The sequence below is a fragment of the Taudactylus pleione genome, unplaced genomic scaffold (assembly GCF_031769625.1).
Source record: "Taudactylus pleione unplaced genomic scaffold, aTauple2 ptg000946l, whole genome shotgun sequence".
Taxonomy (NCBI): Eukaryota; Metazoa; Chordata; class Amphibia; order Anura; family Myobatrachidae; genus Taudactylus; species Taudactylus pleione.
In genome coordinates, this window is record NW_028285347.1 from 2745211 (window position 1) to 2772747 (window position 27537).

Here is a 27537-nt window from a genome sequence, read left to right on the forward strand (position 1 = left end):
TAGCTGCCTACAGGCTGATTAACCAGAAGTCACATGGCATTGTCACTTGGTTGTCTCACATTAAAATGACTACTCCATGTCGCCACCTCCAAACGCCAGCAGCATGTCAATCATGCTGCAGCTTTTTGGGGCAACACGTGCGTCATTGCAGCCCTAGATTTGCACGTGCGCAGTGCGGCTTCTGCTCATGCACAGATTTCAAAACATTGGAGATTTGCGTAAGTATAGCGTTTACGTACCAATGTCATACATTGCCGACTTCTGACAGCTCCTCCCCGGAAGGAAGCCGGGGAGGAGAAACAGGTGGGATGTTTTGTCGAACTGGGCCAGGCGATACGCGTCATTAAGCTAAATGACGTGATTATCAAAGAATTGCATCATTAAGCTCCGCCCCCTACTCGCGGACCCGCGAGAAAACGTTCCCCATTATGCCCACTTCACTAGGAAGTGGGTAGAATGCGGGAGAAGTGTCTACTTTCCCGGGGGGGGTGCATAGGGTTACCCAAAAATCGGAGAGCCTCCCGCGACTTCCAGGAGAGTAGGCATGTATGCCCAATGTGCGCCCCTGAAGTTTAGAGGATAGAAGTGTATCAGGTTGCAGATCAATGCTATACAGCAGCAGATTTATCATCAATAAGGCTCTGCTGCCCTCTTGTGGCTGTATAGCAAAATATAGTCAAGAGACCCTAGAAGCCAGGATTTTAATATTATTTTTTATCCTTTATGTATATGGTGCCACAAGTGTTCCGCAGGGCCTTACAAAGTACACAAAAATAAATGAACAAGAAACCAGTGATTTACAGTATAATAAAGGACAAGGATTAGCTATTATAACACTCAAATTAAGCAGCAGGGAGTCAGCAATCAAGTGTTAGATGCCCTTGTGGGGAGTAACGAGTAGAAGAAAGTATAAGGAGAAGCACATGGGGAAAAGGGCCCAGCTCGTGAGAGCTTACAATCTATAGAACTTTTTTAAATAAACACCATATTTAACCTCACTTAAAACCAGCTATGACATTGTAAAACCTGTCCTACCTATACAAATATCAATGATATAATATAACACCACAGATATATAGGTAAACTGAAGGGTTACATTGAATATAGATACCAGTCTTCTTGCCCTTTCCTACTCCTTTGGACTATCTCAACCTCCATCTCCATCTCATCTCATCTCCACCTCCGTCCACTGTCTGTGCCACTCCCTTGATCTAGTCTTAAACCATCTGTGTGTTCTACCTGACTTCTTCCACTCTCCCTTCCCCTCTCTGACTACCATCTGCTCTACTTCACTCTCTCATCTCTTCCACTCCTCCCCTCGCCCAAAGCCACAGTCACCAGGCATAATCTCGAGACTCTCGACCCTGCTGTCCTGTCCTCCTCACTTGATACTCTCCTCTCTCTACCATGACCTGTCCCAACCAGGCAGCCTCCTTCTATAACATCACCCTCACCTCTGCACTCGACTCCGTTGCCCCATCTTCTCTGTCCCCCTCCGCCGTTCCAAACCCCAATCCTGGCACTCCAAACTGACCCAGTTCCTGGAAAAATGCTTGCGCTCAGCCAAGCAAGTCTAGAGGAAATCTCGCTCTCTGGCGGACTTCCTCCACTTCAAGTTCATCCTCACTCCTACAGCTCAGCCCTCTCCCTCACCAAGCAATCCTTCATCCAGTTACTCATCTCCTCTCAGTCCTCCAATCCCCACCGCCTCTTTTTGGTACTTTCAACACTCTCCTTGAACTCCTCCCCTTCCATCCTCTTTCACCGTAACTAACTTTTCCTCCTTCTTATTTTCCAATATTGAGGCAATCCATCACATAATCCCCTCCCATCCTCCTGCTGCAGCCCCACCATCCGCTCCCCCCCCACCACGGGCGACAAGGGTCACTCATTCATCTTGTCCTCTCTCCCCCTCCACCTACCCTTAGGACCCCTCGCTTCTCACCTCCTCCACTCCCTCTCCGCCACTGCCTACTCCCACCTTGCTCACCTCTTCAACTTGTCTCACTTCACCGTCATCTTTCCCTCGCCATTCAGACATGCTCTTGTCTCACCTATTCTTAAAAACCCCAACCTTGAACCATCCTCACTCACTAACTACTGCCCCATTTCTCTTCTCCCTTTCACCTCCAAACTACTTGAGCGGCTTGTCTACAACTGTCTCATTAGCTACCTCTCTGACATCCATCCTTGTTCCTCTCCAATCTGGCTTTAGCCCACCTCATTCTAGCTTCCCTGGTCAAAGTCACCAATGACCTGCTTTCGGCCAAATCCAGGGGCCACTTCTCTCTGATCATCATCCTGGACCGCTCAGTGGTCTTTGACACCATGGATCATCCTGTCCTCCTCCGCATCCTTCAGACCATTGGCCTCTCTAGCACCGTACATGCCTGGTTCACCTCTTACCTCATCAACCACTCCTCTGTGTCTGCCTCCAGCTCCACCTCCACCTCATCCCCTTCCATCCTTCCTGTTGGTGTCCCACAGGGCTCTGTCCTGGGTCCCCTGCTCTTCTCCCTGAACACCTCTTCCCTGCGAGAACTCATCAGTTCCTTCAGCCTCCAATACCACTTCTATGCTGATGACATGCAACTATACCTCTCCTCTCCTGACCTCTACCCTTCTCTCCGGTATCCTGTTGCCTCTCCTCCATCAACTCCTGGATGTCTGCGCGTTCTCTGAAGCGCAACATGGACAAAACTGAACTCATCATCTTCCCCCCTAACAGAGTCTTCACCCCCACCAATCTCTCTATCACGGTTGACAATACCATCATATGCCCTGTACCACAACTCCGCTGCTTGGGTGTCACCCTTGACTCCACCCTTTCCTTCGCCTCCCACATTCAATCTCTGGCTCAATCCTATTAGTTCCAACTAAGCAACATCGCTCGCATCAGGCCATTCCTCTTCCAGACTACTACCAAACTGATTATTCACTCACTAATCATTTCTCGGCTCAACTACTTCAACCTTCTCCTCACTGGCCTACCACATTCCCATCTTGCTCCCCTCCAATTTGTTCTCAATGCTGCAGCTAGACTTATCTTCCTCTCCCGCCATTCCACATCTGCCATTCCCCTACACCAGGGCTATTTTAATATTTATAACATTAATAGAGGGCCTGGTGTAGGCCACGGCCCTCCATGTGGTGTCACATGGGGCGGGACCACAATCGCTGGCGATTACTGCAATGCCCGGGAAACACTGGTGTATAGCAATGGCAGATAATTGGTCTGTCTGTCTCATGGTCAGTATATGGCCAGCATCACACAAGTGCCTGAAATATTGTCTTTTTCTAGTTATGTCTCTGGACTGGAAGTAGCGCAGCCGCTAAGAGGCCTGGAGGTGAGGAAAAAGGGGGGTAGCAGCAATACTAGGTCACCCTCCTAAGAATTTGGGCCTGTGCACAAGAACAGCAATTAAGTTTTTTTTCCCTCTTTTTCTTTTTTTATTAGTTTAGCAGGGCAAAGGTAAAAAGATCATTGATCTCTACGGAAAGATGCTGGTGAAGTGCACGTGGCTGTCCTTCCAAGGTGGCGAGACTCGAGCTTGTTTCATTCTCCAGTCCATAGTTCCAGTTCCATCATATTCAATTCGCTATAGGGATCACCAGGGCCGGATTAAAGGCAGGGCGACAGGGGCGGTCGTCCAGGGGCCCCCACACACTGTCCCCGACCCCTGGCCACATGCCTCAGATCAGGTCCGGCTAAGGTTGGTCGCGATCTACTAGAAGCTCGCGGAGCTCCTGCATGTAGATCGTGACCAACTAACTGGGAACTCTGGCCTCTGATCGCTTCAGAGGCCAGCGTTCCTAGTGATTCATTGCGCGGGTGACATCATGATGGCACATGCGCGATGAGAGGAGCCTGTGCGCCTTTAATGGATCTGGTTAGATCAAGCAAGCAGCGGCAGCCGCTACGGCGGGACCCGGGAGCCCTGACAGGTAAGTTTTTCACAGGTGTGTGGCCGCGGAGGGGGAGTTAATACTGGGGGCACTACTTTAGGGTGCACGACTACAAGGGGCATTGCAGGGGGCACAACTACTGGGAGCATCGGACAAGTGGCACAACTACAGGGAGCATTGAATAAGAGACACAACTATTGGGGGCATTGCAGGGGGCACAACTACTGGGGACATTAGAGAAGGGGCACAACTACAGGGAGCATTGAAGAAGAGGCACAACTACTGGAGACATTGTAGGGGGCACAATTACTGTGGGTATCGGACAAGGGGCACAACTACAGGGTGCATTGAATAAGAGGCACAACTACTGGGGGCATTAGAGAAGGGGCACAACTAATTGGGGGCATTGCAGAAGGGGTACTATATGTGTGTGTGTGTATATATATATATATATATATATATATATATATATATATATATATATATAACCTTTATTGATAGGGGCCCCCACAGAGCTTAATCCGGCCCTGGGGATCACCTAATCACCTATCCCTGATTAACCTTTCAAACAGGGTGAATTAAGGACCAGGCTACTATATATAATAGGCTATATAATGCAATCTTATATATATATATATATATATATATATATATATATATATATATATATATATATATATATATATATAAATATAAAGATTGCATTCATGATTTCACCGGCTTTGATGAAAAAAGAATACATCTACATCCTACTTGTGGAACGGAAACCTTTGCCCGCAACAAGCATGTCCGCCACTGTTTCACTTCCTCTGATGTCAGACTCATTTGCTGCATCTCTGTATGGCGAAATATCGGCGCATGCGCATGACGGCGGTTCTGCTTTGTACGCTACAGTACGCATGCGCGAGTGTACACAGTTTAGGTTCTGCTAGTGCGGAGAGAGGTTCTTCTAATCCTGGAAGCGAGAGGCACTGGCACTGGCGGAGATACCCGGGGAAGGGGGTGTCAGGTGAGCGCTCATCCTCCCGTGCTGTGATCACATGCCGCGCTAATGTTATTGCAGCAGCACAGCGCTGACATTAACATCCAAAGGGAATGTCAAGTGATCTGCAGAACTCTGCTCCCAGGATAGGCGATAATGTGCAGAGCTGTGGACAGGGGAATGTGGGATAATGTGCAGAGCTGTGGACAGGGGAATTGGGATAATGTGCAGAGCTGTGGACAGGGGATTATGGGATAATGTGCAGAACTGTGGACAGGGGAATTGGGATGATGTGCAGAGCTGTGGACAGGGGAATTGGGATGATGTGCAGAGCTGTTGACAGGGGAATTGGGATAATGTGCAGAGCTGTGGACAGGGGATTATGGGATAATGTGCAGAGCTGTGGACAGGGGAATGTGGGATGATGTGCAGAGCTGTGGACAGGGGAATGTGGGATGATGTGCAGAGCTGTGGACAGGGGAATGTGGGATGATGTGCAGAGCTGTGGATGGGGAATGTGAGATGATGTGCAGAGCTGTGGATGGGGAATGTGGGATGATGTGCAGAGCTGTGGACAGGGGAATGTGGGATGATGTGCAGAGCTGTGGATGGGGAATGTGGGATGATGTGCAGAGCTGTGGACAGGGGAATGTGGGATGATGTGCAGAGCTGTGGACAGGGGAATGTGGGATGATGTGCAGAGCTGTGGACAGGGGAATGTGGGATGATGTGCAGAGCTTTGGACAGGGGAATGTGGGATGATGTGCAGAGCTGTGGATGGGGAATGTATCCCACAGAGGAATGTGGCCTGGAATGTATGTGGCCAGGAATGTATCCCACAGGGGAATGTGGGATGATGTGCAGAGCTGTGGACAGGGGAATATGGGATGATGTGCAGAGCTGTGGATGGGGAATGTGGGATGATGTGCAGAGCTGTGGACAGGGGAATGTGGGATGATGTGCAGAGCTGTGGACAGGGGAATGTGGGATGATGTGCAGAGCTGTGGACAGGGGAATGTGGGATGATGTGCAGAGCTGTGGACAGGGGAATGTGGGATGATGTGCAGAGCTGTGGACAGGGGAATATGGGATGATGTGCAGAGCTGTGGATGGGGAATGTATCCCACAGAGGAATGTGGCCAGGAATGTATGTGGCCAGGAATGTATCCCACAGGGGAATGTGGGATGATGTGCAGAGCTGTGGACAGGGGAATGTGGGATAATGTGCAGAGCTGTGGACAGGGGAATTGGGATAATGTGCAGAGCTGTGGACAGGGGATTATGGGATAATGTGCAGAACTGTGGACAGGGGAATTGGGATGATGTGCAGAGCTGTGGACAGGGGAATTGGGATGATGTGCAGAGCTGTGGACAGGGGAATTGGGATAATGTGCAGAGCTGTGGACAGGGGATTATGGGATAATGTGCAGAGCTGTGGACAGGGGAATTGGGATGATGTGCAGAGCTGTGGACAGGGGAATGTGGGATGATGTGCAGAGCTGTGGACAGGGGAATGTGGGATGATGTGCAGAGCTGTGGATGGGGAATGTGAGATGATGTGCAGAGCTGTGGATGGGGAATGTGGGATGATGTGCAGAGCTGTGGACAGGGGAATGTGGGATGATGTGCAGAGCTGTGGATGGGGAATGTGGGATGATGTGCAGAGCTGTGGACAGGGGAATGTGGGATGATGTGCAGAGCTGTGGACAGGGGAATGTGGGATGATGTGCAGAGCTGTGGACAGGGGAATGTGGGATGATGTGCAGAGCTTTGGACAGGGGAATGTGGGATGATGTGCAGAGCTGTGGATGGGGAATGTATCCCACAGAGGAATGTGGCCTGGAATGTATGTGGCCAGGAATGTATCCCACAGGGGAATGTGGGATGATGTGCAGAGCTGTGGACAGGGGAATATGGGATGATGTGCAGAGCTGTGGATGGGGAATGTGGGATGATGTGCAGAGCTGTGGACAGGGGAATGTGGGATGATGTGCAGAGCTGTGGACAGGGGAATGTGGGATGATGTGCAGAGCTGTGGACAGGGGAATGTGGGATGATGTGCAGAGCTGTGGACAGGGGAATGTGGGATGATGTGCAGAGCTGTGGACAGGGGAATATGGGATGATGTGCAGAGCTGTGGATGGGGAATGTATCCCACAGAGGAATGTGGCCAGGAATGTATGTGGCCAGGAATGTATCCCACAGGGGAATGTGGGATGATGTGCAGAGCTGTGGACAGGGGAATGTGGGATAATGTGCAGAGCTGTGGACAGGGGAATTGGGATAATGTGCAGAGCTGTGGACAGGGGATTATGGGATAATGTGCAGAACTGTGGACAGGGGAATTGGGATGATGTGCAGAGCTGTGGACAGGGGAATTGGGATGATGTGCAGAGCTGTGGACAGGGGAATTGGGATAATGTGCAGAGCTGTGGACAGGGGATTATGGGATAATGTGCAGAGCTGTGGACAGGGGAATTGGGATGATGTGCAGAGCTGTGGACAGGGGAATGTGGGATGATGTGCAGAGCTGTGGACAGGGGAATGTGGGATGATGTGCAGAGCTGTGGACAGGGGAATGTGGGATGATGTGCAGAGCTGTGGATGGGGAATGTGAGATATGTGCAGAGCTGTGGATGGGGAATGTGGGATGATGTGCAGAGCTGTGGACAGGGGAATGTGGGATGATGTGCAGAGCTGTGGATGGGGAATGTGGGATGATGTGCAGAGCTGTGGACAGGGGAATGTGGGATGATGTGCAGAGCTGTGGACAGGGGAATGTGGGATGATGTGCAGAGCTGTGGACAGGGGAATGTGGGATGATGTGCAGAGCTTTGGACAGGGGAATGTGGGATGATGTGCAGAGCTGTGGATGGGGAATGTATCCCACAGAGGAATGTGGCCTGGAATGTATGTGGCCAGGAATGTATCCCACAGGGGAATGTGGGATGATGTGCAGAGCTGTGGACAGGGGAATATGGGATGATGTGCAGAGCTGTGGATGGGGAATGTGGGATGATGTGCAGAGCTGTGGACAGGGGAATGTGGGATGATGTGCAGAGCTGTGGACAGGGGAATGTGGGATGATGTGCAGAGCTGTGGACAGGGGAATGTGGGATGATGTGCAGAGCTGTGGACAGGGGAATGTGGGATGATGTGCAGAGCTGTGGACAGGGGAATGTGGGATGATGTGCAGAGCTGTGGACAGGGGAATGTGGGATGATGTGCAGAGCTGTGGACAGGGGAATATGGGATGATGTGCAGAGCTGTGGATGGGGAATGTATCCCACAGAGGAATGTGGCCAGGAATGTATCCCACAGGGGAATGTGGGATGATGTGCAGAGCTGTGGACAGGGGAATGTGGGATAATGTGCAGAGCTGTGGACAGGGGAATTGGGATAATGTGCAGAGCTGTGGACAGGGGATTATGGGATAATGTGCAGAACTGTGGACAGGGGAATTGGGATGATGTGCAGAGCTGTGGACAGGGGAATTGGGATGATGTGCAGAGCTGTGGACAGGGGAATTGGGATAATGTGCAGAGCTGTGGACAGGGGATTATGGGATAATGTGCAGAGCTGTGGACAGGGGAATTGGGATGATGTGCAGAGCTGTGGACAGGGGAATGTGGGATGATGTGCAGAGCTGTGGACAGGGGAATGTGGGATGATGTGCAGAGCTGTGGACAGGGGAATGTGGGATGATGTGCAGAGCTGTGGATGGGGAATGTGAGATGATGTGCAGAGCTGTGGATGGGGAATGTGGGATGATGTGCAGAGCTTTGGACAGGGGAATGTGGGATGATGTGCAGAGCTGTGGATGGGGAATGTATCCCACAGAGGAATGTGGCCTGGAATGTATGTGGCCAGGAATGTATCCCACAGGGGAATGTGGGATGATGTGCAGAGCTGTGGACAGGGGAATATGGGATGATGTGCAGAGCTGTGGATGGGGAATGTGGGATGATGTGCAGAGCTGTGGACAGGGGAATGTGGGATGATGTGCAGAGCTGTGGACAGGGGAATGTGGGATGATGTGCAGAGCTGTGGACAGGGGAATGTGGGATGATGTGCAGAGCTGTGGACAGGGGAATATGGGATGATGTGCAGAGCTGTGGATGGGGAATGTATCCCACAGAGGAATGTGGCCAGGAATGTATGTGGCCAGGAATGTATCCCACAGGGGAATGTGGGATGATGTGCAGAGCTGTGGACAGGGGAATGTGGGATAATGTGCAGAGCTGTGGACAGGGGAATTGGGATAATGTGCAGAGCTGTGGACAGGGGATTATGGGATAATGTGCAGAACTGTGGACAGGGGAATTGGGATGATGTACAGAGCTGTGGACAGGGGAATTGGGATGATGTGCAGAGCTGTGGACAGGGGAATTGGGATAATGTGCAGATCTGTGGACAGGGGATTATGGGATAATGTGCAGAGCTGTGGACAGGGGAATTGGGATGATGTGCAGAGCTGTGGACAGGGGAATGTGGGATGATGTGCAGAGCTGTGGACAGGGGAATGTGGGATGATGTGCAGAGCTGTGGACAGGGGAATGTGGGATGTGCAGAGCTGTGGATGGGGAATGTGAGATGATGTGCAGAGCTGTGGATGGGGAATGTGGGATGATGTGCAGAGCTGTGGATGGGGAATGTGGGATGATGTGCAGAGCTGTGGACAGGGGAATGTGGGATGATGTGCAGAGCTGTGGATGGGGAATGTGGGATGATGTGCAGAGCTGTGGACAGGGGAATGTGGGATGATGTGCAGAGCTGTGGACAGGGGAATGTGGGATGATGTGCAGAGCTTTGGACAGGGGAATGTGGGATGATGTGCAGAGCTGTGGATGGGGAATGTGGGATGATGTGCAGAGCTGTGGACAGGGGAATGTGGGATGATGTGCAGAGCTGTGGACAGGGGAATGTGGGATGATGTGCAGAGCTTTGGACAGGGGAATGTGGGATGATGTGCAGAGCTGTGGATGGGGAATGTATCCCACAGAGGAATGTGGCCTGGAATGTATGTGGCCAGGAATGTATCCCACAGGGGAATGTGGGATGATGTGCAGAGCTGTGGACAGGGGAATATGGGATGATGTGCAGAGCTGTGGATGGGGAATGTGGGATGATGTGCAGAGCTGTGGACAGGGGAATGTGGGATGATGTGCAGAGCTGTGGACAGGGGAATGTGGGATGATGTGCAGAGCTGTGGACAGGGGAATGTGGGATGATGTGCAGAGCTGTGGACAGGGGAATGTGGGATGATGTGCAGAGCTGTGGACAGGGGAATGTGGGATGATGTGCAGAGCTGTGGACAGGGGAATGTGGGATGATGTGCAGAGCTGTGGACAGGGGAATGTGGGACGATGTGCAGAGCTGTGGACAGGGGAATATGGGATGATGTGCAGAGCTGTGGATGGGGAATGTATCCCACAGAGGAATGTGGCCAGGAATGTATGTGGCCAGGAATGTATCCCACAGGGGAATGTGGGATGATGTGCAGAGCTGTGAACAGGGGAATATGGGATGATGTGCAGAGCTGTGGACAGGGGAATGTGGGATGATGTGCATAACTGTGGACAGGGGAATGTGGGATGATGTGCAGAACTGTGGACAGGGGAATGTGGGATGATGTGCAGAACTGTGGACAGGGGAATGTGGGATGATGTGCAGAGCTGTGGATGGGGAATGTGGGATGATGTGCAGAGCTGTGGCCAGGGGAATGTGGGATGATGTGCAGAGCTGTGGCCAGGGGAATGTGGGATGATGTGCAGAGCTGTGGCCAGGGGAATGTTGGATGATGTGCAGAGCTGTGGACAGGGGAATGTGGGATGATGTGCAGAGCTGTGGATGGGGAATGTGGGATGATGTGCAGAGCTGTGGACAGGGGCATGTGGGATGATGTGCAGAGCTGTGGACAGGGGAATGTGGGATGATGTGCAGAGCTGTGGACAGGGGAATGTGGGATGATGTGCAGAGCTGTGGACAGGGGAATGTGGGATGATGTGCAGAGCTGTGGACAGGGGAATGTGGGATGATGTGCAGAGCTGTGGACAGGGGAATGTGGGATGATGTGCAGAGCTTTGGACAGGGGAATGTGGGATGATGTGCAGAGCTGTGGACAGGGGAATGTATCCCACAGAGGAATGTGGCCAGGAATGTATGTGGCCAGGAATGTATCCCACAGGGGAATGTGGGATGATGTGCAGAGCTGTGGACAGGGGAATATGGGATGATGTGCAGAGCTGTGGATGGGGAATGTATCCCACAGAGGAATGTGGCCAGGAATGTATCCCACAGGGGAATGTGGGATGATGTGCAGAGCTGTGGACAGGGGAATATGGGATGATGTGCAGAGCTGTGGATGGGGAATGTATCCCACAGAGGAATGTGGCCAGGAATGTATGTGGCCAGGAATGTATCCCACAGGGGAATGTGGGATGATGTGCAGAGCTGTGAACAGGGGAATATGGGATGATGTGCAGAGCTGTAGACAGGGGAATGTGGGATGATGTGCAGAGCTGTGGACAGGGGAATGTGGGATGATGTGCAGAGCTGTGGAAAGGGGAATGTGGGATGATGTGCAGAGCTGTGCACAGGGGAATATGGGATGATGTGCAGAGCTGTGGACGGGGAATGTGGGATGATGTGCAGATCTGTGGACGGGGAATGTGGGATGATGTGCAGAGCTGTGGATGGGGAATGTGGGATGATGTGCAGAGCTGTGGATGGGGAATGTGGGATGATGTGCAGAGCTGTAGACAGGGGACTGTGGGATGATGTGCAGAGCTGTGGACAGGAATGTGGAATGATGTGCAGAGCTGTAGACAGGGGAATGTGGGATGATATGCAGAGCTGTGGACAGGAATGTGGGATGATGTGCAGAGCTGTGGACAGGGGAATGTGGGATGATGTGCAGAGCTGTGGACAGGGGAATGTGGGATGATGTGCAGAGCTGTGGACAGGGGAATGTGGGATGATGTGCAGAGCTGTGGATGGGAATGTGGGATGATGTGCAGAGCTGTGGACAGAGGAATGTGGAATGATGTGCAGAGCTATGGACAGGGGAATGTGGAATAATGTGCAGTGCTGTGCGGGGAATGTGGGATGATGTGCAGAGCTGTGGACGGGAATGTGGGATGATGTGCAGAGCTGTGCGGGGAATGTGGAATGATGTGCAGATTTGTGGAAAGGGCAATGTTTGATTATCACATTTGTGGTTAGGGAATGTGCAGAGCTGTGCAGGGAATGTGGAATGATGTGCAGAGCTGTGGACAGGGGAATGTGGAATGATGTGCAGAGCTGTGGACAGGGGAATGTGGAATGATGTGCAGAGCTGTGGACAGGGGAATGTGGGGTGATGTGCAGAGCTGTGGACAGGGGAATGTGGGATGATGTGCAGAGCTGTGGACAGGAATGTAGGGTGATGTGCACAGTTATGGACAGGAGAATGTGGAATAATGTGCAGAGCAGTTGATGTCGGATTTTGTGTAGGGGACTGTGGGATGATGTCCAGAGCTGTGGACAGGAATGTGGGATGATGTGCAGAGCTGTAGACAGGGGAATGTGGGATGATGTGCAGAGCTGTGGACAGGAATGTGGGATGATGTGCAGAGCTGTGGACAGGGGAATGTGGGATGATGTGCAGAGCTGTGGATGGGAATGTGGGATGATGTGCAGAGCTGTGGACCGGGGAATGTATCCCACAGAGGAATGTGGCCAGGAATGTATCCCACAGGGGAATGTGGGATGATGTGCAGAGCTGTGGACAGGGGAATGTGGGATGATGTGCAGAGCTTTGGACAGGGGAATGTGGGATGATGTGCAGAGCTGTGGACAGGGGAATGTATCCCACAGAGGAATGTGGCCAGGAATGTATGTGGCCAGGAATGTATCCCACAGGGGAATGTGGGATGATGTGCAGAGCTGTGGATGGGGAATGTATCCCACAGAGGAATGTGGCCAGGAATGTATGTGGCCAGGAATGTATCCCACAGGGGAATGTGGGATGTTGTGCAGAGCTGTGAACAGGGGAATATGGGATGATGTGCAGAGCTGTAGACAGGGGAATGTGGGATGATGTGCAGAGCTGTGGATGGGGAATGTGGGATGATGTGCAGAGCTGTGGACAGGGGAATGTGGGGTGATGTGCAGAGCTGTGGACAGGGGAATGTGGGATGATGTGCAGAGATGTGCACAGGGGAATATGGGATGATGTGCAGAGCTGTGGACGGGGAATGTAGGATGATGTGCAGAGCTGTGGACGGGGAATGTGGGATGATGTGCAGAGCTGTGGATGGGGAATGTGGGATGATGTGCAGAGCTGTGGATGGGGAATGTGGGATGATGTGCAGAGCTGTAGACAGGGGAATGTATCCCACAGAGGAATGTGGCCAGGAATGTATGTGGCCAGGAATGTATCCCACAGGGGAATGTGGGATGATGTGCAGAGCTGTGGACAGGGGAATATGGGATGATGTGCAGAGCTGTGGATGGGGAATGTATCCCACAGAGGAATGTGGCCAGGAATGTATTTGGCCAGGAATGTATCCCACAGGGGAATGTGGGATGATGTGCAGAGCTGTGAACAGGGGAATATGGGATGATGTGCAGAGCTGTAGACAGGGGAATGTGGGATGATGTGCAGAGCTGTGGATGGGGAATGTGGGATGATGTGCAGAGCTGTGGACAGGGGAATGTGGGATGATGTGCAGAGCTGTGGACAGGGGAATGTGGGATGATGTGCAGAGCTGTGCACAGGGGAATATGGGATGACGTGCAGAGCTGTGGACGGGGAATGTGGGATGATGTGCAGAGCTGTGGACGGGGAATGTGGGATGATGTGCAGAGCTGTGGATGGGGAATGTGGGATGATGTGCAGAGCTGTGGATGGGGAATGTGGGATGATGTGCAGAGCTGTAGACAGGGGAATGTATCCCACAGAGGAATGTGGCCAGGAATGTATGTGGCCAGGAATGTATCCCACAGGGGAATGTGGGATGATGTGCAGAGCTGTGGACAGGGGAATATGGGATGATGTGCAGAGCTGTGGATGGGGAATGTTTCCCACAGAGGAATGTGGCCAGGAATGTATCCCACAGGGGAATGTGGGATGATGTGCAGAGCTGTGGACAGGGGAATATGGGATGATGTGCAGAGCTGTGGATGGGGAATGTATCCCACAGAGGAATGTGGCCAGGAATGTATGTGGCCAGGAATGTATCCCACAGGGGAATGTGGGATGATGTGCAGAGCTGTGAACAGGGGAATATGGGATGATGTGCAGAGCTGTAGACAGGGGAATGTGGGATGATGTGCAGAGCTGTGGATGGGGAATGTGGGATGATGTGCAGAGCTGTGGACAGGGGAATGTGGGATGATGTGCAGAGCTGTGGACAGGGGAATGTGGGATGATGTGCAGAGCTGTGCACAGGGGAATATGGGATGATGTGCAGAGCTGTGGATGGGGAATGTGGGATGATGTGCAGAGCTGTGGACGGGGAATGTGGGATGATGTGCAGAGCTGTGGATGGGGAATGTGGGATGATGTGCAGAGCTGTGGATGGGGAATGTGGGATGATGTGCAGAGCTGTAGAAAGGGGACTGTGGGATGATGTGCAGAGCTGTGGATGGGGAATGTGGGATGATGTGCAGAGCTGTGGACAGGAATGTGGGATGATGTGCAGAGCTGTAGACGGGAATGTGGGATGATATGCAGAGCTGTGGACAGGAATGTGGGATGATGTGCAGAGCTGTGGACAGGGGAATGTGGGATGATGTGCAGAGCTGTGGACAGGGGAATGTGGGATGATGTGCAGAGCTGTGGACGGGAATGTGGGATGATGTGCAGAGCTGTGGACAGAGGAATGTGGAATGATGTGCAGAGCTATGGACAGGGGAATGTGGAATAATGTGCAGTGCTGTGCGGGGAATGTGGGATGATGTGCAGAGCTGTGGACGGGAATGTGGGATGATGTGCAGAGCTGTGCTGGGAATGTGGAATGATGTGCAGATCTGTGGAAAGGGCAATGTTTGATTATCACATTTGTGGTTAGGGAATGTGCAGAGCTGTGCAGGGAATGTGGAATGATGTGCAGAGCTGTGGACAGGGGAATGTGGAATGATGTGCAGAGCTGTGGACAGGGGAATGTGGGGTGATGTGCAGAGCTGTGGACAGGGGAATGTGGGGTGATGTGCAGAGCTGTGGACAGGGGAATGTGGGATGATGTGCAGAGCTGTGGACAGGAATGTAGGGTGATGTGCACAGTTATGGACAGGAGAATGTGGAATAATGTGCAGAGCAGTTGATGTCGGATTTTGTGTAGGGGACTGTGGGATGATGTCCAGAGCTGTGGACAGGAATGTGGGATGATGTGCAGAGCTGTAGACAGGGGAATGTGGGATGATGTGCCGAGCTGTGGACAGGAATGTGGGATGATGTGCAGAGCTGTGGACAGGGGAATGTGGGATGATGTGCAGAGCTGTGGACGGGAATGTGGGATGATGTGCAGAGCTGTGGAAAGGGCAATGTTTGATGATCACATTTGTGGTTAGGGAATGTGCAGAGCTGTGCGGGGAATGTGGAATGATATGCAGAGCTATGGACAGGGGAATGTGGAATGATGTGCAGAGCTATGGACAGGGGAAAGTGGAATGATGTGCAGAGCTATGGACAGGGGAAAGTGGAATGATGTGCAGAGCTATGGACAGGGGAATGTGGAATGATGTGCAGAGCTCTGCGAGGAATGTGGGGTGATGTGCAGAGCTGTGTACAGGGGAATGTGGGATTATAAACAAATGTGGAGCTAGGGAATGGAGCATAACATGCAGAGCCCCTGTAGACAGAATAATATATATGTGGGATAATATGCAGAGAATGTGGCTGTGGAATATTATATAATCTGCAAAGCTGTAGACAGGAATGTGGGATGATGAGGGAAGATGCACAAAGCTTCGGACTGGGAATGGAGGAGGATGTGACTAAATGTGATCGGGAGTGTGGATTAAGTGCAGATCTGTGGATGGATATGTGGGATGATGGGCAGAGCTGTGGATGGATATGTGGGATGATGGGCAGATCTGTGGATGGATATGTGGGATGATGGGCAGAGCTGTGGATGGATATGTGGGATGATGGGCAGAGCTGTGGATGGATATGTGGGATGATGGGCAGAGCTGTGGATGGATATGTGGGATGATGGGCAGAGCTGTGGATGGATATGTGGGATGATGGGCAGAGCTGTGGATGGATATATGGGATGATGGGCAGATCTGTGGATGGATATGTGGGATGATGGGCAGATCTGTGGATGGATATGTGGGATAATGGGCAGAGCTGTGGATGGATATGTGGGATGATGGGCAGATCTGTGGATGGATATGTGGGATGATGGGCAGAGCTGTGGACAGGGGAATGAAGATGATGGGTAGAGCTAGGAAAAGAGGAAATTAGAGCTGTGAATGGAAAATTTAATATTGTGCCGTACTGGGAATGAGGAATAATATGTGTGCTTGCTGTTTTCACCCTTATGAAACAGTTTGGTCTAAACATTACGTGTTTGAAGCGTTAAGGTCATAAGAGGTTATTTCAACTTAATACTTAGTTCATCATATCATCTATGATGTCCTTTAAAAGCTTTATGAAATCCATACATTGTATATCCTATACATTGTGTCATCTTTTTCTACCTCATAGGTCTCCTCAATATAGGCAATTCCTATCAGGGCCAGAGGGATGGACAAGGAAAGGAGTCACATAACTGAAAGGATTTTAAATATAACCCTGGAGATCATTTACCTGCTGACCGGCGAGGTGAGGGGGCTTCTGGGAATGTCACAGTGACATCACTTCTCTCTCATTCACAACAATAATGACCTTGAGAGTATTATAGAATAGTGAGCTATAACGTTATATATAGTTATTAATGTCTGTCTCATTACAGGATTATGTACCTACAAAAAAGTCAGGTGATCATGAGACATCCAGCAGCACCTCCCATGTGTCTGAAGGGCAGAGCAAGACCCAGAGCCCCATCCCGGTGCCTCCACCTCACTCTCTGATACGTGAGAGAGACAATGACCAGAAGATCCTGGAACTCACCAACAAGATCATTCATCTGCTGACTGGAGAGGTGACTGCTGGGAACGGGACATTATACAGTAACACCAGGGGCTGTGTCTGGATGATGACTGGAGAGGTGACTGCTGGGAATGGGACATTATACAGTAACACTAGGGGCTGTGTCTGGGTGATGACTGGAGAGGTGACTGCTGGGAATGGGACATTATACATTAACACCAGGGGCTGTGTCTGGATGATGACTAGAGAGGTGACTGCTGGGAATGGGGCATTATACAGTAACACCAGGGGATGTATCTGAGTGATGACTGGAGAGGTGACTGCTGGGAATGGGACATTATACATTAACACCAGGGACTGTGTCTGGATGATGACTGGAGAGGTGACTGCTGGGAATGGGACATTATACAGTAACACCAGGGGATGTATCTGAGTGATGACTGGAGAGGTGACTGCTGGGAATGGGACATTATACAGTAACACCAGGGGATGTGTCTGGATGGTGACTGGAGAGGTGACTGCCTGGGAATGTGACCTTATACAGTAACACCAGGGGCTGTGTCTGGGTGATGACTGGAGAGGTGACTGCTGGGAATGGGACATCATACAGTAACACCAAGGGCTGTGTCTGGGTGATGACTGGAGAGGTGACTGCTGGGAATGGGACATTATACAGCAGTGTTGGCTAACCTTGACACTCCAGCTGTTATGGAACTACATAACCCAGCATGCACTGCTACAGTTTTGCTATTAGGGCATTCTAAAACTGTGGCAGGGCATGCTGGGATATATAGTTCCACAACAGCTGGAGTGTCAAGGTTAGCCAACACTGTTATACAGTAACACCAAGGGATGTGTCTGGATGGTGACTGGAGAGGTGACTGCTGGGAATGGTACCTTATAGGGGATGTGTCTGGGTGATGACTGGAGAGGTGACTGCTGGGAATGGGACATTATACAGTAACACCAGGGGATGTGTCTGGATGGTGACTGAAGAGGTGACTGCTGGGAATGGGACGTTATACAGTAACACCAGGGGATGTGTCTGGGTGATGACTGGAGAGGTGACTGCTGGGAATGGGACATTATACAGTAACACCAGGGGCTGTGTCTGGATGATGACTGGAGAGGTGACTGCTGGGAATGGGACATTTATACAGTAACACCAGGTGATGCGTCTGGATGGTGACTGGAGAGGTGACTGCTGGGAATGGTACCTTATACAGTAACACCAGGGGCTGTGTCTGGGTGATGACTGGAGAGGTGACTGCTGGGAATGGGACATTATACAGTAACACCAAGGGATGTGTCTGGATGGTGACTGGAGAGGTGACTGCTGGGAATGGGACATTATACAGTAACACCAGGGGATGTGTGTGGGTGATGACTGGAGAGGTGATTGCTGGGAATGGGACATTATACAGTAACACCAGGGACTGTGTCTGGATGATGACTGGAGAGGTGACTGCTGGGAATGGGACATTATACAGTAACACCAGGGGCTGTGTCTGGGTGATGACTGGAGAGGTGACTGCTGGGAATGGGACATTATACAGTAACACCAAGGGATGTGTCTGGGTGATGACTGGAGAGGTGACGGCTGGGAATGGGACATTATACAGTACCACCAGAGGATGTGTATGGGTGATGACTGGAGAGGTGACTGCTGGGAATGGGACATTATACAGAAGTGTTGGCTAACCTTGACACTCCAGCTGTTATGGAACTACATAACCCAGCATGCATTGCTACAGTTTTGCTATTAGGGCATGCTAAAACTGGCAGGGCATGCTGGGATATATAGTTCCACAACAGCTGGAGTGTTAAGGTTAGCCAACACTGTTATACAGTAACACCAAGGGATGTGTCTGGATGGTGACTGGAGAGGTGACTGCTGGGAATGGGACATTATACAGTAACACCAGGGGATGTGTCTGGGTGATGACTGCTGGGAATGGGACCTTATACAGTAACACTAGGGGATGTGTCTGGGTGATGACTGGAGAGGTGACTGCTGGGAATGGGACATTATACAATAACATCAGGGGCTGTGTCTGGGTGATGACTGGAGAGGTGACTGCTGGGAATGGGACATTATACAGTAACACCAGGGGCTGTGTCTGGATGGTGACTGGAGAGGTGACTGCTGGGAATGGGTCGTTATACAGTAACACCAGGGGCTGTGTCTGGGTGATGACTGGAGAGGTGACTGCTGGGAATGGGACATTATACAGTAACACCAGGGGCTGTGTCTGGGTGATGACTGGAAAGGTGACTGCTGGGAATGGGACATTATACAGTAACACCAGGGGATGTGTTTGGGTGATGACTGGAGAGGTGACTGCTGGGAATGGGACATTATACAATAACACCAGGGGCTGTGTCTGGGTGATGACTGGAGGTGTGACTGCTGGGAATGGGACATTATACAGTAACACCAGGGGATGTGTCTGGATGGTGACTGGAGAGGTGACTGCTGGGAATGGGACATTATACAGTAACACCAGGGGATGTGTCTGGGTGATGACTGCTGGGAATGGGACCTTATACAGTAACACTAGGGGATGTGTCTGGGTGATGACTGGAGAGGTGACTGCTGGGAATGGGACATTATACAATAACATCAGGGGCTGTGTCTGGGTGATGACTGGAGAGGTGACTGCTGGGAATGGGACATTATACAGTAACACCAGGGGCTGTGTCTGGATGGTGACTGGAGAGGTGACTGCTGGGAATGGGACGTTATACAGTAACACCAGGGGCTGTGTCTGGGTGATGACTGGAGAGGTGACTGCTGGGAATGGGACATTATACAGTAACACCAGGGGCTGTGTCTGGGTGATGACTGGAAAGGTGACTGCTGGGAATGGGACATTATACAGTAACACCAGGGGATGTTTGGGTGATGACTGGAGAGGTGACTGCTGGGAATGGGACATTATACAATAACACCAGGGGCTGTGTCTGGGTGATGACTGGAGAGGTGACTGCTGGGAATGGGACATTATACAGTAACACCAGGGGATGTGTCTCTATGGTGACTGGAGAGGTGACTGCTGGGAATGGGACATTATACAGTAACACCAGGGGATGTGTCTGGATGATGACTGTATCATTGTGTGTGTCAGGTTCCTATAAGGTGTCAGGATGTCACTGTCTATCTCTCCATGGAGGAGTGGGAGTATGTACAGGGACACAAGGACCTGTATGAGGACATGATTATCGAGAATCAACGGTCCTTGACGTCACTGGGTAAGACTACCTTAATAATGTAAATACCATTTAATATAAGCAATTAGCATAGTATTTAGGTATGACCATTGGTGGGCTGCCCATCGATGGTCAACATCTGTGAATACCGTCGATGGCACTGAACCATCAATGATTTGCACCCCTCGAAGGCCACCGCTGCCTGGAGACACGGCGGGCCACGGACCAATCAGTAATGGGGGCTTAGTTGGGGGGGGGGGGGGACCAGAAAAAAAACATCAGTTCTCATTCTGCCATCAAACATAAGCCCAGGTCTACTAAACAATCTCTCGGCTAGTGAAGTCACCACCATTGTCATTATTGTTAAATATTGTGCACACATAAGCAGGAAAAACTACTTACACACTGCATTCGGCAGCATGGCATTGCTAAAGATATCCCCAAACTGAGCTCAATGTACAGACAACTGGGGATATCGTTAACAACCTGCGGGAGTTCGCATCGTTCTTTGGGATGAATAGATATCGTTATCGATCATATCGTTCAAATAATTTGTCCAGTGTGTACGGGGCTTTAGTCATAGTCTAGTCCAGGGGTTCCCAAACGCGGTCCTCAAGGCACCCCAAAAGTTCATGCATCCAACTTGCTGACCTAACCAGCCACCTAAATGGGGAGGAGGGTGATTCCAAAATGCTGGCGGAACATTTAGTATATTGAAAGCGAGGCCTTCCTCTGAGTGGTCCTGATTCTGAGTCACATACAATGCTGATATTTGTGTAAATGGTCTAAAAGGTCGCACAGCGCATGTGTTGTGTGGTGTGTATACACAGAGGCGCGGTGGTGACTCACTCGCGCGGTCTCAGAAATGTATTAGAAATGTCTTGGGCGTTCCTGGGTAATTTGCACCTAGATTGGGGCAGGTGCAAGTCCAGAAAGTGTGTCCGATGTTTGCAACTGCAAGCGTACAAAGTGGGCGTCTCAGCCCTTGCGCAGTCAGACGCATGACTGGCGCCAGCAGCCTCCAACTCAGACTTCTGTTCTCTGAGTTCTTATTCGGCGACTCTTTTTAACCCTGTACTTACACTAAATGCTTTAGCACTCCATCAGGGGATATTTAATTCAGCCCTATGTGATTTCATTTTCTTGTATCTTTTATAGCCATGATTAATAACAACCATTTGATGGTAGGAATTCCCGTTTTGCTTTGTCTAATGAACCACCGCTGGCAAATGTTTGGAATAGAAGGGTATTTTTGTTAATGATTTCGCTTGGTATTAAAATGTTTTATGTCCTCTAAATAGGTGGCAATAGGGGATCACATGTTTCTTATAACAAAGATCTGAATTCACCGCCAAGTTCCTGGATGATGCCCATGACCGCCTCGTCATCACTGACCTCACCACATTCTCCGGAGGATATTTTAGTAGGTTCAGGAAATGAGACTGGAGGTGGAAGCCCGGCCGGAGATGGGCCCAAGAGTTCCGCATCTTCAGGTAACTAATCAACTCCAAAACGGAAGATATTTAGATGGAGGAGAATCCTGCGGGACAGCTGAGGCACCCTGCGGGACAGCTGAGGCACCCTGCGGAACAGCTGAGGCACCCTGCAGGACAGCTTGAGGTACCCTGCGGGGCAGCTGACATATTTCCTCATTAATCAAAGTGTCCTCTATTATCCACAGATGGACATTATTTGGTTATTGTGAGGTAGCAGGGGCATCTAATCCACTACCACTGGACCACTGTTAAATAAATGAGACTCTATATAGCGCTTGTCCCAAATCTGAGTGCACAGCTAAGTATGAGTGGTCATTAGGACACTTGAGAATAGAATTTATGCAGATACCTGTGCCGGTCACCAATATAAATATTCTACATTTATATGTATTCATTCGCTGTATGTGTTTCCTACAGATGGATGCAGTAATAGAACTACACCAGAAAGATGTCTCAGCCCTCTTTATACACAGGATCATGCCAAGGAAGATCACCATGTGCCACGAGATTACCAGGTACACATTCTGCCATATATATATTTTCTCAGACATAACCGTGCATATAAATTGGACCTACAGAGTGGAGGCAGCCATTTTGTGTGGAGACATTGGGCCTGATTCCGAGAATTACACTGTGCCGATTTTTTTCACAGATCGAGCGATAGTTTGCTATTTCACATGTGCAAAAGCCGCACTGCTCAAACAAAGCGATTGCATTGTGATTACTCTCATTCATAGGAACCACTCGCAAAGTGAGTGACAGGTAGTCAGCGTTTGGGGGAGGTAACGGAGGATGGTTAGAAAAACGCAGGCGCGTCTGACCGTAAAAATCTCTGTTTCATGGGCGTGCATAAATTATCCATTGCCATCGCCTTCACAGCATGAAAGCTCTCAGCATGTCAGGAGAGACGCAGTGTTTGCAGCTGGTCAGACCTGACTTACATGCCGCATGACCGGCAGATGCGTTGGTAGTAGGGATGTGCGGGCTCGGATTAGTTCGGATTTTCCCGCCAAGTTCGTTTTTTCCCCGCCAAAAAAACGGCTCTCAGAAAGAGACAAAACGTCATCTTTCATGGACAAACATCATCACTCCAGGACAAAAGTAAATAAAAGATGATGTTTGTCCATGAAAGATGACGTTTTGCCTCTTTCAGAGAGCCGATTTTTGGCGGGAAAAATCAGAACTTGGTGGGAAAACCCAAACTAATTCGAGCCCGCTCATCCCTAATTGATAGTACCGATGTTTACATTGTTGTACGTCATATGATAGGAGAAGGCAGCAGTGGGCGTCCCTATACTTGGCTGGCGTTAGAAGGCATTAGCATATTTTAGCAACTGCGATCTGTGAGAGAATGCAGTTGCATTAGCGTAAATCTTGGAATCGGGCCCATTCACTGAGAGCCAATACTCCATGAATATTAGTCAGGCAGTGCCTCAGTAATGTCACCGGTTCCTAGAAATGTAATCTACATACCGTTCAGCACACAAAACCGATGTAAAATTAATTATGAATTAGTGTAGGGTATATGTCATACTTGCTCTCTGATTGCTGTAGTGTCCACTGTAGAGGGCAGAGATTTTCTGCTACTGCATGTGACTAGGAGGTGGCTAATCCGTCACATAGAGATGGTCTGTCTTATGGGCTCGTTATACGAGTGACGTGGGCGTCTTGCTGAACTGGTTGCGTACTCTACTCAGGCCGTGATTCAGAGATGTACGTTCATCCGATGTGCAGAAAGGGTCCTGCGATTGCGCTCGCAGACACCCCCCCCCCCCCCCCCCAAGCCACAGAATTATGACATGTTTGAGGGGCGTAGCGGGGGCGTGACTGGTCACCGTTCCCGGAGGGACGAGGCAGATTCCTGACCAAAGGAGCGACCATCGGTTGCGATGGAGATCCCAGCCTGCGACGTCGCTCGCAGTGCTGTGATCTCATATGCAGCAAGGAGGTATCTGACGCCTCCTTCTGCATTTGCATGTGAGATGAACAGAATTGCACAGCTGCTTGTGAGCGGCTCTGCAAATCCGTCCATCTCTGAATCAGGTCCTCAGGCGCTTAATGACTCACATAGCATAGGGCTGGTGTTCGCAGCAGCAGCGAGCGACTCAGAATAATGAAGGTTATTTATTGTACAGAAATGCCATGAATTCTGTGTAGCACATGGGGGGTGATTCAGTAGAGGACAGAATTGCAAAACAGACAGTTTTGCAATTCCGTCCTTGCTAATATGCAAATGCAGCGTGTGTATGACACCCCCTGCTGCAATTGCAATCCGATCACTGCGACCAAGGTCACAGGCTGGAATAACCATCACGATCATCGGTTGCGATGGTGGACGACGCCGGCCAGCTGAGCAAGCCTAGTCGGCTTGTGAGGCCAGGAAACTGCATTCGTGGACGCAGCCCCTGACCTTGCCGCTCAAGAAAAATAAGTCCGATGTGCTCCCGTGTCCAGGAGCGCCGGCCGTCCCCGCCCCCGCGCTGTCCCTTAAATATCTCTGTCTGTCAATCAGGCAGAGGGTAGCAGGGGCTGCGTGCGCTCACACAGGACCTACGTACAGGCTAATCGTGAATCTGTGTTCAGCGTTGCTGAATCGGCCCCATAGTTACAGGCAAGGCTTGCTCACTATGATGAGATGCTTTACTGATCAGTGTTCCATCATTTAGACAATGGCCGGATTTATTAATTTATACTTTTAGGCTAAGCAACTGAGAGACGTGAAGTTGCAGACTGATGGCAGAGAAGAGATGTACGTGAGGTCTGACCAACGCTGTAAGGAGGAGGAGGAGGAGGAAATCCCTATGGCTGTCTGTACAGGTGAGTAGTAAATATATCAGACAGAAAAGAGTCTGGATATAAACGTTAATATAAGCTGATTCGGAAATATTACATGATAACTTATTCTCACTATCCATTGACTGTTACCCGGGCACTCACAGGCTATATGCCTGAGCCGATTGCCGGCAATGGCTCCCTAACCAAATCAGCCCATACTGGGCTTTCTCCAGCCCATCACTCCCCCTCCAGAACCGTGGAGTTAGTAATATATATTCACACCCGGGCAAATATTTAAATAAAGGGTGGACAAGTTTCCAGTCTTATATAGAGTATACTCTATATTTCCAATGACCAATAGAGCTGTAGCACTTTTATAGAGGATTTAATAAATCCCACTTTTACAGCTATAGTGTAACACCCAAAGGAACACAATTACAGTGCGATCCCAATCTCCTTATAACCAGCCCTGGGGTACCTACTTCATGCTTTATCCTATATAGCAAGACCCTTTCCAGCACAGCAGAGCTGTACAGACTGCTTTAGTACTGTTACAACCATGAATACACAGTAAAAACCTACAGGGTACGTAAATAGGCATACAGGACAACATAGAGGGAATAAGCACAGCAGAGCGAGTCCCGATGGGTCTAACCCAGAGGTTCCCAAAGTCCGCCATTACAGTCTACGTTTTAGGGATATCCATGCTTGAGCACAGGTGACTTAATTAGTACCGCAATACATTTGATTTAACCATCTGGACTCAAGCTTGGATATCCCTAAACGTGGACTGTAATGGCGGACTTTGGGAACCTCTGCTCTAACCTTTATTGAGCATGCCTAGTACCGGGATGTAGTGAAGAGACCAGCGGACGGTATGCCGTTGGTCGAAATCCCGACATCGCAAGCCCAACATAGGACTAAAGATAGGCATTGAAATACCAACGCCTATCTTAATCACGGCGCCGGGAATCTAGACAGACGCCATCCCGAACGAGGTAAGCCGGGGTGTCTTAGCTGTTAGCCGCCAGGGGGAAGGGGGTTGGGTAATGTTAGGTTTAGGTAGCATAGTGGGGTTAGTTTTTTAGTTTTTGGGGGGAGTTAGGGTTAGGCACCACTGGGGGGGTTAGGTTAGGCATTAAGTGGGGAGGGTTGGGTTTAGGCACGAAGGGGGGGGAACTTAGGTTTAGGCACTAACGGGGAGGGTTAGGGTGCGGGATGGGGAGGGTTAGGCTACAAGAAGGGAGGGTTAGGGGGAGAAGGGGGGAGGATTAGTATGACCCCCTGTTGGGATTCCGACCATCGGGATGCCGATATCGGTAATTTTAACAGGAGGCATCCCGACTGCCGGTATTTCATACCCATTCCCTAATACCTGCCTCTCCTTTAACCTGGGGATCTGTATGTGGGACAAAAGAAATTAAAATCACTCATGGCCAAAGTCTATACAAGCTTCATCCATGGTAGGGTCATGTTAGCCCATTGTTTCGTCACAGCCGCGATGTTGGATAACAGCGGAGAGAGAAGGAGTGCCTCCATCTCCTACACGGATAATAAGTTTGTATTATGTGCATCTTTCTGACAGATGGAAATGGCCAGAATGCCTCAAGCGTACATCCGATCTCCTCTCCAGATTGTGAAATGGGAGATAACGCCACCCAAGTTCCGCCTCATGAAGAAAATCCTATTGTTACAACCATGCAGCCATTTTATCATAGGACAGACGTGTCTCCCCGCCTATCCAGACATGAAGAGTACTTTCCCAGCAGCTCAGATATCATTACCCGGGTTCTTACAGATGACAATCTCTATGCATGCTCTGAATGCGGGAAGTGCTTCAGCTCCAACGCGCGCCTCAATTCCCATCAGAAAATTCACACCGGTGGGAAACCATTTGCTTGCCAATATTGTGGTAAATGTTTCGGGAACAAGTCGGACCTGGTGGTGCACCAGAGAACTCACACTGGGGAGAAGCCCTTCCCCTGCCCAGAGTGCGACAAATGCTTCAGCAAGAAGTCAAACCTTGCCACACACCTGAGGTACCATAGAGGAGAGAAGCCATTTGTCTGTTCCGAGTGTGGTAAATGTTTTATAAACACATCCAATCTTATAGCCCATCAGCGCTATCACAGCGGGGAGAAGCCATTTGCTTGCTTCGAATGTGGGAAACGTTTCTTCACCAACGGAAACCTTGTTATTCACCAGAGGATTCACACAGGGGAGAAGCCGTTTGTGTGCGCCGACTGTGGGAAGAGCTTTACCAGCAATGCCGTCTTGGTGGTGCACCAAAGGATTCACTCGGGAGACAAGCAGTTTATATGCTCGGACTGTGGCAAAACCTTTACCACAAACTCAAACCTTGTCACGCACCAGAGAACTCATTCTGTGAAGAAGCAGTTTATATGTTCAGAGTGTGGTGAATCTTTTGCCAAAAGCTCTAATCTCACAGTACATCAGCGGCTTCACTCCATACATACTGTGCGCATACTCTGAGTATGGAAAGGACAAATCCTCCGATAATGGATCATTGCACACTTGACAGATTTTGATATGACAGAGAAGCCTTTTTCCTTGACCTGAGTTTGTATAACTTCACCCTTGTGCCTGTGTGTCTGGAGCTTTTTGCAGAAAAAGATGCCATATGCATGTTTGACTTTTCTTAATAATAAACTAATGAAGGACATGACTGACCAGCACTTTACTGAGGATATTTATCTGCCCTTGTTTTTTTTTTACCTAGCACAAAATTCTACTATGTAATAGAGATGTGCAGGCTCGGATAGGTTCGAGTTTGCACGTTGAGTTCGGATTTTTCCCTCCAAAAAACGGAACTCAGAAAGAGGCTCAACGTCATCTTACATGGACGAACATCATCATTTCTGGACTTTTGTCCAGGAATGATGATGTTCGTCCATGTAAGATGACGTTTAGCCTCTTTCTGAGTTCCGTTTTTTGGAGGGAAAAATCCGAACTCAACGTGCAAACTCGAACCTATCCGAGCCTGCACATCCCTACTATGTAATAATATGGTGTTACCTGTATTACAACCTATAGCAACCATTCAGATATTTGCTGTGATTAATAAAGTG

At 50.0% G+C, this 27537-nt stretch overlaps 1 protein-coding gene across 1 annotated transcript; it reads left to right on the forward strand.

The window, feature by feature from the left end:
- The first annotated feature begins 4816 nt into the window (after positions 1–4816).
- LOC148473263 (uncharacterized) lies at positions 4817–27207 on the forward strand. The gene is made up of 8 exons (XM_088459886.1): positions 4817–4915; positions 16584–16700; positions 16831–17019; positions 20096–20219; positions 21479–21670; positions 22091–22188; positions 24373–24490; positions 26034–27207. Exons 2-8 carry the CDS (start codon positions 16623–16625, stop codon positions 26939–26941), a joined length of 1707 nt encoding a protein of 568 aa, XP_088316012.1. The 5' UTR covers positions 4817–4915; positions 16584–16622; the 3' UTR covers positions 26942–27207.
- The last annotated feature ends 330 nt before the right edge of the window (positions 27208–27537 follow it).

Coding starts and splice junctions, on each gene's coding strand:
- LOC148473263 (XM_088459886.1), top strand. CDS start 16,623: ATGGACAAGGAAAGGAGTCACATAACTGAAAGGATTTTAAATATAACC. Junction 17,020..20,095: donor TTCATCTGCTGACTGGAGAG/GTGACTGCTGGG, acceptor TGTGTGTGTCAG/GTTCCTATAAGGTGTCAGGA. Junction 21,671..22,090: donor CAAGAGTTCCGCATCTTCAG/GTAACTAATCAA, acceptor TGTTTCCTACAG/ATGGATGCAGTAATAGAACT.